The 14,108-nt window shown below is 41.0% G+C and overlaps 1 protein-coding gene across 1 annotated transcript in view; it reads left to right on the forward strand.

Moving 5' to 3' along the window:
* The window catches only part of LOC124266181 (ATP-binding cassette sub-family F member 2-like), a 29,411-nt gene that overhangs the window by 12,325 nt on the left and 2,978 nt on the right, over window positions 1-14,108 (forward strand). Inside the window, exons 8-14 of the mRNA XM_046700985.1 lie at window positions 997-1,092; window positions 2,574-2,693; window positions 6,327-6,416; window positions 8,051-8,161; window positions 10,443-10,505; window positions 11,139-11,267; window positions 11,587-11,790. Coding sequence (XP_046556941.1) covers window positions 997-1,092; window positions 2,574-2,693; window positions 6,327-6,416; window positions 8,051-8,161; window positions 10,443-10,505; window positions 11,139-11,267; window positions 11,587-11,790 — 813 coding nt within the window. The remainder of the gene's footprint in view (window positions 1-996; window positions 1,093-2,573; window positions 2,694-6,326; window positions 6,417-8,050; window positions 8,162-10,442; window positions 10,506-11,138; window positions 11,268-11,586; window positions 11,791-14,108) is intronic.

Genomic DNA, 14,108 nt, shown 5'->3' on the forward strand with positions numbered 1-14,108 from the left:
GGTTACACTATTGCATCAATCCATTGCTCATACGGTCAACCACTGGTTTGCCTGTTTCATGGTTGCATAGTTACAGGACAATGGATTAGGTTTGACTGTTTTGCTATTGTGTTTGTATAGTAATAGTATAAACTGTTTTTGAAGCTTGATGAAGATATTGATCAATGAAATACAAACGAGTGAAATATTACTGACGTCATAGTTTCCTACACGAACTGATGGGACATATACTCTAACTTGAACTTCATGTCATTCTTCAACACATGACAGGTCTGAAATGTAGCTGATAAAACATTGTTTTCTGACTTGTTTACTTTTAACTTTTAACCAATTTGCTTCTTTCAAAGTATGCGTTTTATGCATAAAGTTGAATTCTTTCAAACTCGGGTTAGAAAAAGTACCCGCAATATCCCATTGAAACTTGTAAGAGTAAACTAACATTACTATCTTTCATTCTGCCATCCAGTGAAGATCTGGTTAAGACATTGTATTCAGCGACCCATGCTTGTTATAAACAGCCCCTACCAGGGTTTAAAGGTCAAGGTCACCAACTAGGTTAATTCATGTCATGGTGCCCTAAATGTGTAGACAGATGCACATGTCAATCACTTGATTGTGTGGTCACACAGACTGCTGGCGTCTTGCAGCTGGAGTATTGCAGAGTTTGGCATAAAACAGACAAATGTTCATTCTGTGTTACCCGCGAATAACGCGAATATTGATCTTCAGTAACCCATGTTTGTCGTAAGTGTTGACTGACTTGGTGGACACATGTCATCGGTTCCCAATTGTGCAGATCGATGCTCATGCTGTTGATCACTGGTCCAGACTCGATTATATACAGACCGCCGCCATATAACTGGAATATTGCTGAGTGCAGCTTAGAACTCGCTCACTCATTCTCAGTTTGTGTCCAGATAAGACTCAGTTCTTTACAGGTGGACATTGACCAAGTTGAGCAACTCTCCCTGATATGTGTATGTCTGTTGTTGTCAGGGTAACTACGATACCTACATGCAGACCCGTATGGAGCTGGAAGAAAACCAGATGAAGCGGTACAAGTGGGAACAGGATCAGATCTCCCACATGAAGGTGGGTTACCTCCCCTTGGTTGTCAAACAACAACCGGTTCCTGTTCTTTCCTTCGAGATGTAGACACTGTCAGGAGTTTGGAACATGATGACATAAAAGGCCGAGGTTCAGTACAGAGTTCTCTCCCTTGGAGATTGACGCTTAGTACAATGGTCAAACTTTCGTAGCGATTATTTTCTGATTCCAAACAGCTGACAAACTTATGTATTTACCCTGAAGTATTTGTATTTTTTTCAGAGGAAACTTTATTGAATACATTTGACCAAATAGGTAACCATGATTAACTTAGGCAACTAACTCTGCCTCCATGTAATGTATGGAGATAACTATATAAAGAGAAAAATAATCTGAAAAGTACATTTTTCAACGAACATATAGATTTTTCAGATCTGTAAAATCAGAAGATAAACAAGTTGGCTTTTGTGGATTGAATGTCCATATGTGTAACCTAGTAATATTTTACATACTCCCACTCAGTGCCTCTCAGGCTGACATTGAGCAGGTATCATTGCCCAGGTTAGGTTCTCCTGTCAGTTAGGTTTATAAGTTACTCAACAGTGATGTCTGATCACTGCAGATGGAAGTGCTTTTATTGGTGTATAATATAACTGCATGCACGTTTTTCAGCTATATTGTCTGTGTTGTGACAGTTTGGAATATGATGACAGAAAAGGCCGAGGTTCAGTACAGAGTTCTCTCCCTTGGAGATTGATGCTTAGTACAATGGTCAAACTTTCGTAGCGATTATTTTCTGATTCCAAACAGCTGACAAACTTATGTATTTACCCTGAAGTATTTGTATTTTTTTCAGAGGAAACTTTATTGAATACATTTGACCAAATAAGTAACCATGATATGATTAACTCAGGCAACTAACTCTGCCTCCATGTAATGTATGGAGATAACTATATAAAGAAAGAGAAAAATAATCTGAAAAGTACATTTTGCCACAAACAGAGATTTTTCAGATCTGTAAAATCAGAAAATAAACAAGTTGGCTTTTGTGGATTGAATGTCCATATGTGTAACCTAGTAATATAATTTACATACTCCCACTCAGTGCCTCTCAGGCTGACATTGAGCAGGTATCATTGCCCAGGTTAGGTTCTCCTGTCAGTTAGGTTTATAAGTTACTCAACAGTGATGTCTGATCACTGCAGATGGAAGTGCTTTTATTGGTGTATAATATAACTGCATGCACGTTTTTCAGCTATATTGTCTGTGTTGTGACAGTTTGGAATATGATGACAGAAAAGGCCGAGGTTCAGTACAGAGTTCTCTCCCTTGGAGATTGACGCTTAGTACAATGGTCAAACTTCCATAGCGATTATTTTCTGATTCCAAACTAGTTGCTAACACAAATTTGAGCATCAACACAAGGGTAGTTGACTATAAATTCAGCAGTTTTGGCTATTTAAGTGATGTTTTTACATTTGAGTTTCAGACTGAATCATGAACTGTATTGAAATGTTTATTTTCAGAACTACATTGCTCGGTTTGGTCACGGCAGTGCCAAGTTGGCCCGTCAGGCTCAGAGTAAAGAAAAGACGCTGAAAAAAATGGTGGATGGAGGACTCACAGAGCGAGTCACCTCTGACAAGGTGAGATGCAGTGGTTGAGGAGTCTGCCTTCTTGTCTGACAGGAATCGATAGACAGCAGAGATATAAATAATGAAAGTGTCAAGAGGTCATCATCATAACGCTATTCTTTTTCAGAAGAAGTCCTCCTTGGGGTACATATTAGCATTAAAATGTCCATTTTAAAATACCTACGACAGTTGTACTGGTAACAATATTTCAATAAAATATTTTACCAAACAAAAACTCGAATTGTTTAGTGAGACCACCCCTAAAGGGCCCCTCACAGGGCCCCCTACAGCCAAGCTCAGGTAACTCTGGCTGCTTACCTCGTACCTCACTTTTCATGCTGTCGTTGACTAGAACGGTCGTGCATGGTCCAGAGAAGACATGTCTTCGCCTGATACTACGATAGAGAAAATGAGTGAGAAAGAGTCAAATCCTGTATGTATGGTTCCTTCTTTTTCATTCATTATTTGTTGTAACTTTGCCGGCGTGTTCGCTGTCTCCAGCCATGTGGCAGGCAAGATGGCGGACCGCGGGGTCCTTTTGTTATCCCTTCTGCTGGCTTTGAAAGCCTTGTAGTTGGGTTGTAAGGGTTTGATATTTCATTATGTAGATTATGCTTGCCTAAGTTCCTCTTTTTCAGCGGGTGTTTTGTAAGTTTTGCTTGAGTGATTTCGTAGCGTGTTCGTTTCGTTTCGCTCACAAATGTTGCTCTTTTAGGCTAATGTGGCTTTATGCTAGCATTTGATAGCTTTGCTGTAGCAGTTAAGTACCGCCGTATTTTTTCTGTGTTATTGTGTACATATTCCACTATGTCAAACAGTCCTTGCTATTAGTCATAGCGCGGTTCTGTTTTTTGCAGCCCAAGGGGTGTCTTACCTGTAGTGCTACCTTATCGTCTCAGGATCGCCACCTTGTATGTTTGCGTTGCTTGGCGGAGGAAGCCCATGATGAGCAGGGTTGTGCCATGTGTCAGTTTCCCCTCGTTCCATTAAGTCGCGACGTGCGGACATGATGTTCTACACGTCTTTCCTTTTCTTTTTCTTTGGGGAAAGACATTTGGGCGCAGGAGCCTCCCTCTAAGGTTAAGGATGAAAAGGCTAAGAAAAAGAAGGGTTCTTCTTCGTCTGTATCAGGGGATACAGCGCCTAAACGGACGAAGGGTGCGGGGTCTTCGGTCCCGTCACCAGCCATTCCTTCCTTTTCAGAGGAAGGGGAAGTCAGCCCCGGCTTCCCAGCAATAATTCCCCCGGAGCCCTTGTCGGTACCAGATCAAGCAGTCGGAGTATTGCCGACGTCTGGTATCCATTGCCTCATGCCACATCCCTGTGGGTGGTCTCTCTTCCTGTCGGAATGGGAAAAGGTCACCTCCAATACTTAGGTCCTGTCCACGCTCAGGGAGGGCCACATGCCACAGTGGAAGCGACACCCACCTCCCTTCTCCAGGATCCATTGCACTCCAGTGCCGGCTGCCTTAGAGAAGGTGGAGGTGCTCTGTGCCGAGGTCCAGTCATTACTGGACAAGGCAGCCATCAAGGTGGTTCCAGTGGGATAGGAAATGGCAGGTTATTACTCGACCTATTTCCTCGTCACCAAAAAGGACGGAGGGTTCAGACCTATTTTAAACTGCTTTCCAGCTCGATTGCACGGGCAGGGTTCTGTGGGCGTTCCCGCCACTACCCCTGATTCCCAAAGTCCTCTCGCAGCTTGCCACCCAACCAGCTCGACTTCTTGTGCTCCTTGCACCTCTTTGGTCGGCTCAAAGCTGGTTTCCGGTACTACTCAGGTTTCTGGCTCAGCCTCCTGTACTATTACCCTTTGGACCGGACCTACTATCCCAGAACGGAGCGCCACACCCGAATCCCAGGATTCAGTGGGTGGCCTGGCCACTGTCCGGAATCGCCTCAAAGCGAGCGGAATTCCTGCACCAGTTGCAGACACAATTCTGGTTTTGCGAGGGATTCGACAAACGTTCAATATGAGGATAGGTGGGCCTGTTATATTCGCTGGTGTGTCGGCAGAGGGTTTCTCGATCCCTTTTCTTCAACTGTAATTGAAGTACTGGAGTTCTTACAGTCTCGGTTAGAAGCCGGCTTAGCCGCGTCTACTATCCGTGGCTACCCCCACGGCATCTTTGCCTTTCGTGTACCTGCTGACGGTGCTCTTGGGGCAGCACCCTCTTGTGCAGCGCTTTTTAGCAGGCGTGGACAGAATCCGTCCGACTGTCCAGCGGATTAGTCTCCCCGCGGGACTTGTCAATCTTTCTTGATAGGATGTTGCGGTAACGCCTGGCCGGCGGGGTAGACGATGTCCATGCGATGTCAGCGGATCCTGCTCTGATTGTCTTTCACAAAGACAGTCAGTATTCGGATATTCCGGTTGTATGAGTTACTCTCACAAAGGGTTAACTATCCCTGAGCATATCGCTAAGGGCTCATGGCGTTGGTAAGGCTGGTTAAGGCAGTATGGCTGAGGGTTAAAGGCTCATTCGGTTAGGGCAGTGGCGACGTCTAAGGCATATGCCGCGGCACTGCCCATTGAGGAGATCTGCTCAGCGACTATTTGGAGCTGACCGAGTACGTTCATGCGCCATTATCAACTGGACAAACACTCATGGGAACGTGCTCGGTTTGGCCAGACAGTTCTCACCAGTGGGCAGTGTCATGACTCTTTAGCCGAATGAACTTTCGAGGTCACAATTGTTTTTATTTCCTGGTGTCAGTTTTATAAAATTCCACAATTTTTATTAGTGGTGTTTTTTACCGATTTTAGTGGCTCTGGCGTTGTCACACGCTGTATCCACTGTTTTTCTTCCCTGCACCACGCTTCGCTTGTTTGGGATTATGAATGGTATGTTTAGGACTTGTCCATACATTCCTTCCATTCCATTTGATGGTTGGGGGGAGGGCTTTACGTCCATCATTAAAATTCCGCCAATAGTGTATAAGCTAGGCTCTTCTTACCCCGCCTTGCCACGCCCCTGCCTGTTTGACATCAGTGGTCAGGTGACTCGGTAAGTGTATTTTCTCTCTCTTTTGGCTTCGGCTGTGCCTTCGATTGAACTAGGGGGTATGTTAGCCAGACTGAATGCTGCTCCCGACTCGCCATCGTTGGGAGTCTGTCTTATGCTTATATGTACCCCAAGGAGGACTTCTTCTGAAAAAGAATTGTACAAACCTGTAGAGGTTATGAATTCTTTGAAGAAAAGTCCTCCTTGGGGTACTGCCGCCTCCACCTCCCCTCATTATGTCTGACACGTTCAGCATGAAAAGTGAGGTACGAGGTAAGCAGCCAGAGTTACCTGCTGTTGGGTGTAGGGGGCCCTGTGAGGGGCCCTATAGGGGTGGTTTCACTAAACAAAACGAGTTTTTGTTTGGTAAAATATTTTATTGAAATATTGTTACAACTGTCGTAGGTATTTTAAAATGGACATTTTAATGCTTATATGTACCCCAAGGAGGACTTTTCTTCAAAGAATTCATAACCTCTACAGGTTTGTACAAATTTTTAGGAAGTCAGATTTCAAGGTATTGAGAGTTAAGATGCATTTTAGAAGATTAAAATAATAATTAATTTTTGATAATAGAAATATGCTCTGAAGATGTCATTTTAATATTGCAACTAAATTCTTGCACAATGGTGTATTCCAGACACTGTCGTTCTACTTCCCAAGCTGTGGGAAACTGCCACCACCTGTCATTATGGTCCAGCACGTCAGCTTCAGATATAATGACAAGAAGGTAAGTCAATGTTCTGCATCTTTATAGAGGCAAATACACGTGCAGATCAGCAACCCATGCTTCTGTGAAGAGGCGACTAATGGAATCAGGTGGTCAGGCTCGCTGGCTTGGTGGGCACATGTCATTGTATCCCGATTGTGTAGATCGATGTTCATGCTGTCAGTCACTGGATTGTAGGGCTGAGTATTGCACCAAATTTCGTATTGCGATATATTGCAATACACGTAAAGTGTATTGCAATATGTATAGCAAAGGGAGGTAATAATACTATCGGGCCGAGTCATAGATGCGTCCAGGGCACTTGTGGAGATTTATCGGAACATATACCCTTGAGAATATCGAAGATGCTACAAACAAATCATTGTAAAATGATTTATTAAAAATAAATAAACAAACATAAAGCACTTCTCAGTTCTCACTGGTGTGTTTTCTTTCCAGACACTTTGGCACATACAATCTGAATCAGCTCCTAAATTCATAGAATGAAAGTTCAAATTTGTACCATAACTTAATTGTGACATAACATGACTTGACTTTTCAGTGAGAAATAATTTCAAATATCAAATTTGGCAAGTAGAAATTCTTCCTCTGCAGACGAACTAGATGCCGCCATTTTGTTGCTATGTAGATACAAGGGCAGATAATTTGGGGAGGTAACTCTTTCATAACCAATATATTGCTTTAGTAAAAACGTATCGTGATATTCGTATCGCAGGTTCAAAACCGGTAAAAAACGGTATACCGGTAATATTGCTCAGCCCTACTGGATTGTCTGGTCCAGTCTCAATTAATCATAAACTGTTGCCATATAGCCGGAATATTGCTGAGTGCTAGGGTAAACAACAAACTATACACGTAAAATGCTTGGGCTGTGATCTCTAGCGGTGACTATTGAGGGTGAATCAACTATTGTGATAGCGATAGTCTATTGCAACAAACTATTGCAATAGTTTTCTTTCTCTCCTTGAATTGTCTCATTTGAAGTTATTTCCCAAATGAATGTTTAGATTATATGAACTAAAAACAAGTTGAAGTAGTTTCAGTCTCTTTTAATAACTGACTAAAAACTTGAAACCAAGATCAAGTGAACAATAGAAACATAAACTCAATGAAGGTGCAAGTCTGCACCCAAACAATTTTTAAAAAATGCAAAACGTCATAAATATTTAATAAAAACAAATAACCATCCAAATACCCATTTCAAATACTAGACTGTCGATAGTCACACATAGTTTTTCGTTTCTACCATCGATTAATTGCTATCAGAAACTCAACGATTGCATTCCATCAATAGTTTGATGCCTCGTTACAGCCGTAGATATGTTTCTCTCCTTTGGACATGTATTGCATGTGTTTCTGAAATGGAGGTTAGACAGGTGTTCCTCCAGCATATTACATCTGTGAATAGCAAGCCCTTGAACAAAGCAATCCTCATAGGGATTAGACCAGTAACCTTTGCTTGTCAATAGAGGCAGCTGAAACGGATGCCTGGTCAGACATGATCTACATGACTTTGTACCCCACTTATTTGATCTACCAATTTTATTGAGTACTTTCATCACTTTGGGCAGCCAAAGCTTATGGTAGAACCTTCGGATTGTGGTAGAATTATAATGCATGGTTTCTATATGCAGCCCCACATCTACAAGGATCTGGACTTTGGCGTGGACTTGGATACCAGAGTGGCTTTGGTTGGACCTAACGGAGCAGGAAAGACAACTCTCCTCAAGCTGATTACAGGAGATGTAAGATTACTCTTGATTAAATTTTAGTTCTGTCTTAAGGTTGTAAAGAAGTGTTTTATATCTTATTGAATGCGTCAGTTAACTGCACCATTGAGTCCCTCACATCGTGCTTTGGCAGTATTTGACTTTATTCCTTTGAAAAACCATCCTACCTTACATTTTTGATTATCTGGACAGGCTACTTTGTCCCATCATTAGGTTCACATCACAGCTATTCAAAACACATTGACATGGGAAAATGTCTAGTGCATGTCCTCATCGAGAAAGACATTACTAAGGCCACTGTGACAGGATGCCTCAAAACTGCCATAGCAGACAGCGGTCTATGTACAAACCCTTTAATGTATACTGTTAAGATGTAATAGAGGCAGGGTGCTCAAAGGACTCAATGTGTATAAGTCTATGAATACTTCTGTTATTACATCAGGAATTTTTGTTGTGGTTGGGTAGCTTAGTGGTTAAGGTATTCACTTGTCACGCTTGAGGGCCAGGTTCAGTTCCCCATGGGCACAATGTGTGAAGACCATTTCTGGTGTCCCCAGCTGTGATATTGCTGGAATACTGCTAAAAGCAGCGTTCAAACTAAATTTCCCTCCCTCACATCAGGAAATTGTTTCTACTGCCTTCAAGTATGTCTGATAGATGTTAGTTTTATCTGTTGACATAAGTGATGTATTGCTTGAGCGCTGTTGCATTTCCTGCAGAGGATAGCGTTATCCTCACAACTATTAGAGTGTTGTCAGTGAATGGTGTCTGTTGAATATGAAAACAATTTACAGTGTGATTGAGAGTAAAAACAAATGTATGGCCTAGGGGTGTCACGATACACCAATCTCACAATACGATACGTATCACGATTTTAAGGTCACGATACGATACGTATCGCGATACATAATTTTCGCGCCTTTTCAAAGCATTACCTTACCGGCAACGTAGGCGCTCGCTGATTGGTTTATCAAAATAGTCTAGCCAATCACAAAAGCTGTTAGTTTCCAACCTATTTTTTAAGTAAAGCTAGCTACATCTATTTATCGGAGCCGTCTCGTTTAATTTTACTATCAAGACTTTGAAGGAGATGGATATAGCATAAAAATTTGAATCGATAAAGTTTTAAAATAGGAATCGATACACGTAAGCATGTATCGCGTATCGTATCGTCAGTAAAAATGTATCGATGAATCGATACATTCGCATATCGCGACACCCCTAGTATGGCCTCAGTGTCGTGGTTGTAGAATTTTACTCTGATAACCATGATAACTATTAGTGCTGCGCAATATAACCGGTTTACCGGTATTTACAGGTTCAGACATGAAAACGATACGTATTGCGATACGCTGATCGAAAACCGGTATTTTGACATGCATTCGGAAAACTTCGTAACACTCGGAAATCTTCGGATATTTCCGTTTTAAGTTGTTCCTTTCCTTTTTTTATTTGTGCCAAATATTATTTACATTTGTTTTTTGTCATGATTAAAAGTTTTTATTAAATCTTAATCAAGCATAGATTTTGTTGTGGTTTTGCTTTATAAATCAAGCATTAACTCGATTATACGTAGGTTTTTGTTGAAAAAAACCTTTTTGCAATATATTGCAATACATATCATAATACACGCTTTTGCATCGCAATATATCACAATAAGAAAATTCTCTGCAATACCCACCCCTAATAACTATTGATTGATTATTTGCACATAATTTGATCAATTGTGCATAGTGCTCAGTGAATAACTTTTTTAGTGATATGACAAATAAGGAAAGCACCACATCTTATTAAATGGCATGGACCCTAAAAACATTATGTCCTCACAAAATGTTTATATGTTTACATGTCATTCGAATTTATTGATCGATTGTTTGCATGGTATGTAGTCGGTGTAGAGTGTAAGGGCACAATCTGGTAAAGTTGAGCATTGTTGGTTGTGGAGGGTCCTTGGATGGATGGCTGTGTTCATCAGTTTGGTTCCTAGGTGTTTGTTGGTCTCTGGTTTTGTGGTACACTGAAATATATAGCACATGTACTAGTGTCACCTTGGGCATGGCACTTTGTTGATACGTTGCCTCTGTTCACCCAGCAGAGGATGGGTACCCGGTGGATCTCATGGCAGTGTGGTTGTTATTGCATCACACAGGCTTTCAGGAAAATGATAATAAAAATAGAATGCAAACTGATCTGTTTGTTGGGGTAATAATGTGCTTTGAGCATCTTTCTAAGAATAAGGATAATACAATATGAGAGGTTGTTTGTTATCATATTATTACTATTTTTATTATTCCAGCTTGTCCCAACAGAGGGTTTGATACGTCGGCATTCTCACTTGAAGATTGGCAGATACCACCAGGTAAGAAGCATGGCAGACCAGCTCATTAAATGTCCACTAGACAAAAGGTCATATCACGTCGCGTCACGTCATGTCATGTCATGGCCTGTCTATCTGAAATCAGCATCGATTTCTTGTTGATTCATAAAGTGGAACAGTTTTAAGTTGCACTTTCAGATTTGTCAGTAAAGGTCTTTGGCCTGGTTTTGAAAGTACTGAAACTGTTGTGTGAAGTTGCTATTATCATAAGTCGCCACAGTTAGTTTGGTCCCAGCATACGTAAACCTTTAATGCTGTTGATCAGCCTTTAATACTGTGTATGCAAACAAATTGTTATAGTCACAACATCAAGAACACTATGATAGACATCTTTGGATTTCTCTTTGAGGCTCCAAACTCACTCCCTCAACACACCCCACCTACTCACAGGACGGTGGGGTAGCCTAGTGGTTAAAGAGTTCATTCGTCACGCTATAGACCCAGGTACGATTCCCCACATGGGTACAATGTGTGCAGCCCATTTCTGGTGTCCCCTGCTCTGATATTGCTGGAATATTGCTAAAAGTGGCATAAAACTTAACTTATTCACTCCACCTACTCGCTACACTTACTCGCTCCACTCTCTCTCACTGACTCGCTCGTCTGTTTGTCCAGCACCTCCATGACCAGCTGGACGTGGAGATGTCTGCCCTGGACTACATGATGAAGTGCTACCCTGATATCAAGGAAAGGGAGGAGATGAGGAAGATCATCGGCCGCTTCGGTCTCACGGGACTACAACAGGTACACACTTTAGTGCAGAATTTTCAAGATGAACTGTTATGTAGTGTTCAAAATAGCTGTAATCCATAAGACCAAGACGCTGATTAGTTGTCCTAGTGCATGCTCATAGGCTCTCAGATATGGTTGGACTGATACTGTCCGCATGGCTAACAGATATTTTGATGACATTTGTGGCAGCATGGAAACCATAACTTAATACTGTTATTAAAAGGTTTTTAGGTATTTTATCTCAGTTTTATATGTTAACTAGTTCGAAACCTGGTATCTTTTGACTTTTTAATCCGTCCAAAGTGTAGTTTGTGATTTGTTGTTGTTTCAGGTGTGTCCCATCAAGAACCTGTCTGACGGTCAGAGATGCCGCGTCACCTTCGCCTGGTTAGCCTGGCAGTGTCCCCATCTGCTATTACTGGATGAGCCTACCAACCACTTGGACCTTGAAACCATCGACGCCCTGGCTGATGCCATTAATGAGTTCGATGGTGGAATGATCCTTGTCAGTCACGACTTCAGGCTTATATCACAGGTAGGAAGGATTCTCTTTATATATAGGTACATTGCTTGTCTCTGATGGATGGGGAAGGCATTTGTTAATTTGAAATTTTAATCACTCAAGCTCTAATGATTGACAGGAATACAGTGAAAGCTGTCAAAACCGGCAAGTTGTCAACACCGGGGTAAAATCTCCTGTCCATGGCTAGTACATTTATCATCATTTAAAAAGCTCTGCAATCAGACAGCTGTAAATTCCAGATCTTGGCATGAAATGAGCCGCACGAATATGTGTTTATACAGTAATCAGCACTGTCTAATCCGGCACATGGCGAGGAGTCGGGCGGATGTGAATTGTCATCCATTATTCCTGCCCTGAAATTACATGGTTGCCGACAAAGATAATTTAATCTTAGTTCAGTATGGGTACACTTGTACATGTCATTAGTGAGTTCACACGTAGGCGTAAATCTTTGTCTTTTATTTTCAATGTATGCAGTAATTGAGAGAACCTCGTGATACAATAGTGTATATGAGAGTGACAAAATTGGTTCAGTTCTAGTCGGAGATAACCATGTCAGCTCTACAATCCAGCACACTGTCTAAACTGGATTATTCTTCAGTCCCGATGAGTGCCGGTTTAGACAGCTTCCATTGTATATAATCGGTGAAGCTTTAAAATACCTCTGGTAACATTCAGCATGAGTCATGATGTAAAAAGAGGTGGCACTAACAATTGAAAATTACGGTCAGTTTTAGACACTGGACGGAGGTACGTGAAATACAAATCTTACTAAAAATTATCAAATCACAGCTGTCAGATGATTCAGTCTACACTGAAAGCTCCCTATGAAAAGTGCTTGTTATCCCCCGGCGCGCGTTTAGCGCGAAGCGGGGGATATAGTATTAGGCTCCGTCCGTACGTACGAATTGGAATATCTTAAGAACCGTTGACTAGATTCTTTTCATATTTGGTACCTAGCTTCATCACAGTATGAGAAAGGTCCAAGTCAGGTTTTGTGACCTTGACCTTCATTTCAAGGTCACAAGGGGACTTTACCGCATTTAACTATCTGCATGTTAAGCTATCTCAAGAACCAAGCTTCACTGGATTTTCTTGGTGACCTTCACATAATTTGACACGACAGCTTTATCTATTGGAAGGCCCAGAGCTCAGTCAAAATTTGGGTTTTCTTCCTTCACATAATTTCTAGGGAAGACCCAGATGACAATTTTGGTGACCTTCACATAGTTTTAAAGATTTCATTTCAGCATGTTAAATTGCATGTTAAGATAGTCAGCAAGATATAACCTGGATTTGAATTATCAGAGATATTTCAAGAATGGTTTACTGGACCTGAATTTTCTTTGATAGATTTTCTTGATAGACTTCCTTTCAAGACTTCCCTTGAAATGTTTTTCAATAAGCAATTTCTTCTTCACTTAATTTTCAAGGTCACAGCAACACTTTGAAGGTTTCAGTACGTTAACTTGCATGTTAAGGTGGTCAGCGAGATATCTCAAGAACCATTCATTGGACTTTCTTCATCTAGGGAAAGTGTAAGGCCCAGTCGATTTTGGTGACCTTCGCTTAATTTTCAAGGTCACAAAGACTCTTTGAAGATTTCAGCATGTTAAATTGCATTGCATGTTAAGATAGTCAGCAGGATATTGCAAAAAACATTCACTGGATATTTTTCATATTTGACACCAAGCTTCATCTAATTTTGGTGACCTATACATAATTTTCCAGGTCACTGCGACACTTTGAAGATTTCAGCATGTTAACATGAATTCACTTGATTTTCTTCATAGACTTTCAGACTTCCTTTAAATGTTTTTCAATAAGCAATTTCTTTAATACTATTTTTGCATATTCATACACTATGACATTCATGTCATGGTCAAAGTCAGTCTTGAAAATATGTGTGTATTTGAACACCTAAAGAGCAAGATATCAAGAGAGGTTGACTGGTCATGTTTTTGTTGACATTTACTTTCGTCTTAAACTTTCATTACTTTATGAGTTTGATTTGATAATTTGCGGCGGGGGATTATGTCACCTTAGTGACAATGCTGGTTAAACTACCAATGGTGATTTGATTTAGTGTAACCTGAAGGTTATGTTTATATAGTGTAAAGCTTATTTCAAGGACAGTTAGCACCTACCAATAAATCTCAACATGGGTCCCAATCCACAAAGCATTCGTAGCGTTATGAAATATCTTAACTATACTTTGTCAAGAGTGGTGTTGTGCTGAGAACACTTGTGGATAGGCTCCCTGGCTTTTTACAGTATTGTGGAATGTAAGAAATATATTAAATATTATAAAAAAAATATGAGGAATATCT

The sequence above is a fragment of the Haliotis rubra genome, unplaced genomic scaffold (genome assembly GCF_003918875.1).
Source record: "Haliotis rubra isolate DU_JTF1 unplaced genomic scaffold, ASM391887v1 Scf1237, whole genome shotgun sequence".
Classification (NCBI taxonomy): Eukaryota; Metazoa; Mollusca; class Gastropoda; order Lepetellida; family Haliotidae; genus Haliotis; species Haliotis rubra.